Raw genomic sequence first — 1,858 nt, 5'->3', positions numbered from 1 at the left:
GGATGGTCATTGGTCGTCGGGGGTCGTCAGTTATTTATTTGCAAAAAAAGTAAAAAGACAAAGAGACACAACAGGGTGTGTGCGAGAGTGTGTGCGGAGCCTGTGCGATTATACTACCGCACCTCTTCTATTTATGGAGGGAGATACCTTTCACCCCACCGCAAAGAGATACCCTAGCAGACGTCGCCACACAACTACTGGCTAAGATGTTCAACAATACCAGTGGTGTTACGGCCACCTCGATTCAGAGACATGTAAACAACATCACTAAAGGACTGACGCCAAGGATCAAGCAGCTGGCATCTCTAGACGTACTGATGCCAAAGGATACAGAGATGGATACGGGTGTGGAATTGCGGACTGAAGGAACTGACATCCTCTACGCAAGGCCAGACCATGACATCAAGATACTCAAAGACAAAGGGGAGACCACCCGCGCACTACTAGTACCGAAATTGCAGCTACCGACAAAGGACAAGGAGACTACCTTTTACAGCCCGCGGGAAGACGGACCGTACGAGGAGACCAGGGAAACTTTCATGACCACACTGGAGACATCACCACCCACACCAGGCTTCGGCAAGGACAGGCACCACCCTCAAACGGATAACATGAAACTGCGACTGGATACTATACAGGAAGTGGAACTAGTTCAACTGGCTTGCCCGTACTGCGGGATAGTCAAAACCACTAAACAAGCGATACGAGCGCACTACACTACAGCCCATCAAGGCTTATACCGACCTCCTGCTGACGACCCGTGCTACTGCGTGGGCTGTCGAAGGGTAATGACAAAACCGTACTACAGAGACCACCGCTGCCGGAATTCAAAACAGGCAGAATTTGAACGTGCAAGCTGTGTTGGATGTGGGGTTGAGTACTCCAATCCACAGTTGTCGGCCCATCTCATCCACTGTGTTAAGTACGAGGGCCAGCTAACACCACAGAAGCAGAACACTGGAGCCTTCGAATTTGCCAAACGACTTAGAGAGATGCTGAGACCGTCACTAACGAGACCGAAAGCAGCGCCAGAACTACCCACCACTACGGCCGACCCGACACTAATGCGCGCAAAAAGCAGCTTAAGACCACATACACCACGAGGCATGCAGACCTCTAGCGGAGTACAACCACCAACGGTACAAGGCAAGGACCGAACTAACGAGGTAGAGACAATGAGACGGCAGACGGAAGCGGCGATCAGGCGAGAACAGTCGAGATGCGACACCTGTAACAAGGAATTAAAATCCTCACAAGCGCTCAGGCGGCATGAAGCCCTCTACCATCCAAATACCGAGCGACCGAAGGGACTACCGGTATACTGCATTGGATGCAACACGACCTTTAAGACAGCAGCCACCTACGTTAAGCACAAATGCTTAGGAACCCTCGACCAAGAGCTAGCGAAAAAGCAATGCCCTTTATGCGACGCCGATCCTATAAGCAACCCAGACTACTCTGTACATATGCTAAAACACCAAATCATCGAGACGGATGGAAGAACCACGCCCAGAGATCTATATGATCCACAATAGTAGCAAGTACTAACACCTTTTTACCACCACAAACGCCCGCCCCGGCTAACGGGAGTACAGCAAGCAAGTGTCAACTGCTAGAAGCAATAGAACTTTTGCCGATAACAACCTAACCAGCGATGGTAAACATACCAACGACCCCCCCGACCTTCGATCGGAACCAGTAAGACGAGGGAACCGAGGTCTGTCAGGACAAGATGATGAAATCCTGGCTCCAGAAGAAGACTACCACTCCACCGATGGAGGAGAAGCCCCCAGACCAGAAGCCACTGCCACCACCACAGCGCCGCAACCACTTCCCGGACGCACAGCGCCACAACCAC

General features: G+C 51.5%; 1 protein-coding gene across 1 annotated transcript; it reads left to right on the top strand.

The window, feature by feature from the left end:
- Positions 1-206: 206 nt before the first annotated feature.
- GNI_203430 (hypothetical protein) lies at positions 207-1,535 on the top strand (the record flags this gene model as incomplete). The annotated part of the gene is made up of 1 exon (XM_011135467.1): positions 207-1,535. The coding sequence occupies one exon, from the start codon at positions 207-209 to the stop codon at positions 1,533-1,535; it is 1,329 nt and encodes a 442-aa protein (XP_011133769.1).
- Positions 1,536-1,858: the final 323 nt, after the last annotated feature.

This window comes from Gregarina niphandrodes (assembly GCF_000223845.1).
Source record: "Gregarina niphandrodes unplaced genomic scaffold scaffold00116, whole genome shotgun sequence".
NCBI lineage: Eukaryota > Apicomplexa > Conoidasida > Eugregarinorida > Gregarinidae > Gregarina > Gregarina niphandrodes.
Note: the sequence above shows the minus strand (reverse complement) of the source record. Positions and strands in the feature narration are given on the sequence as shown.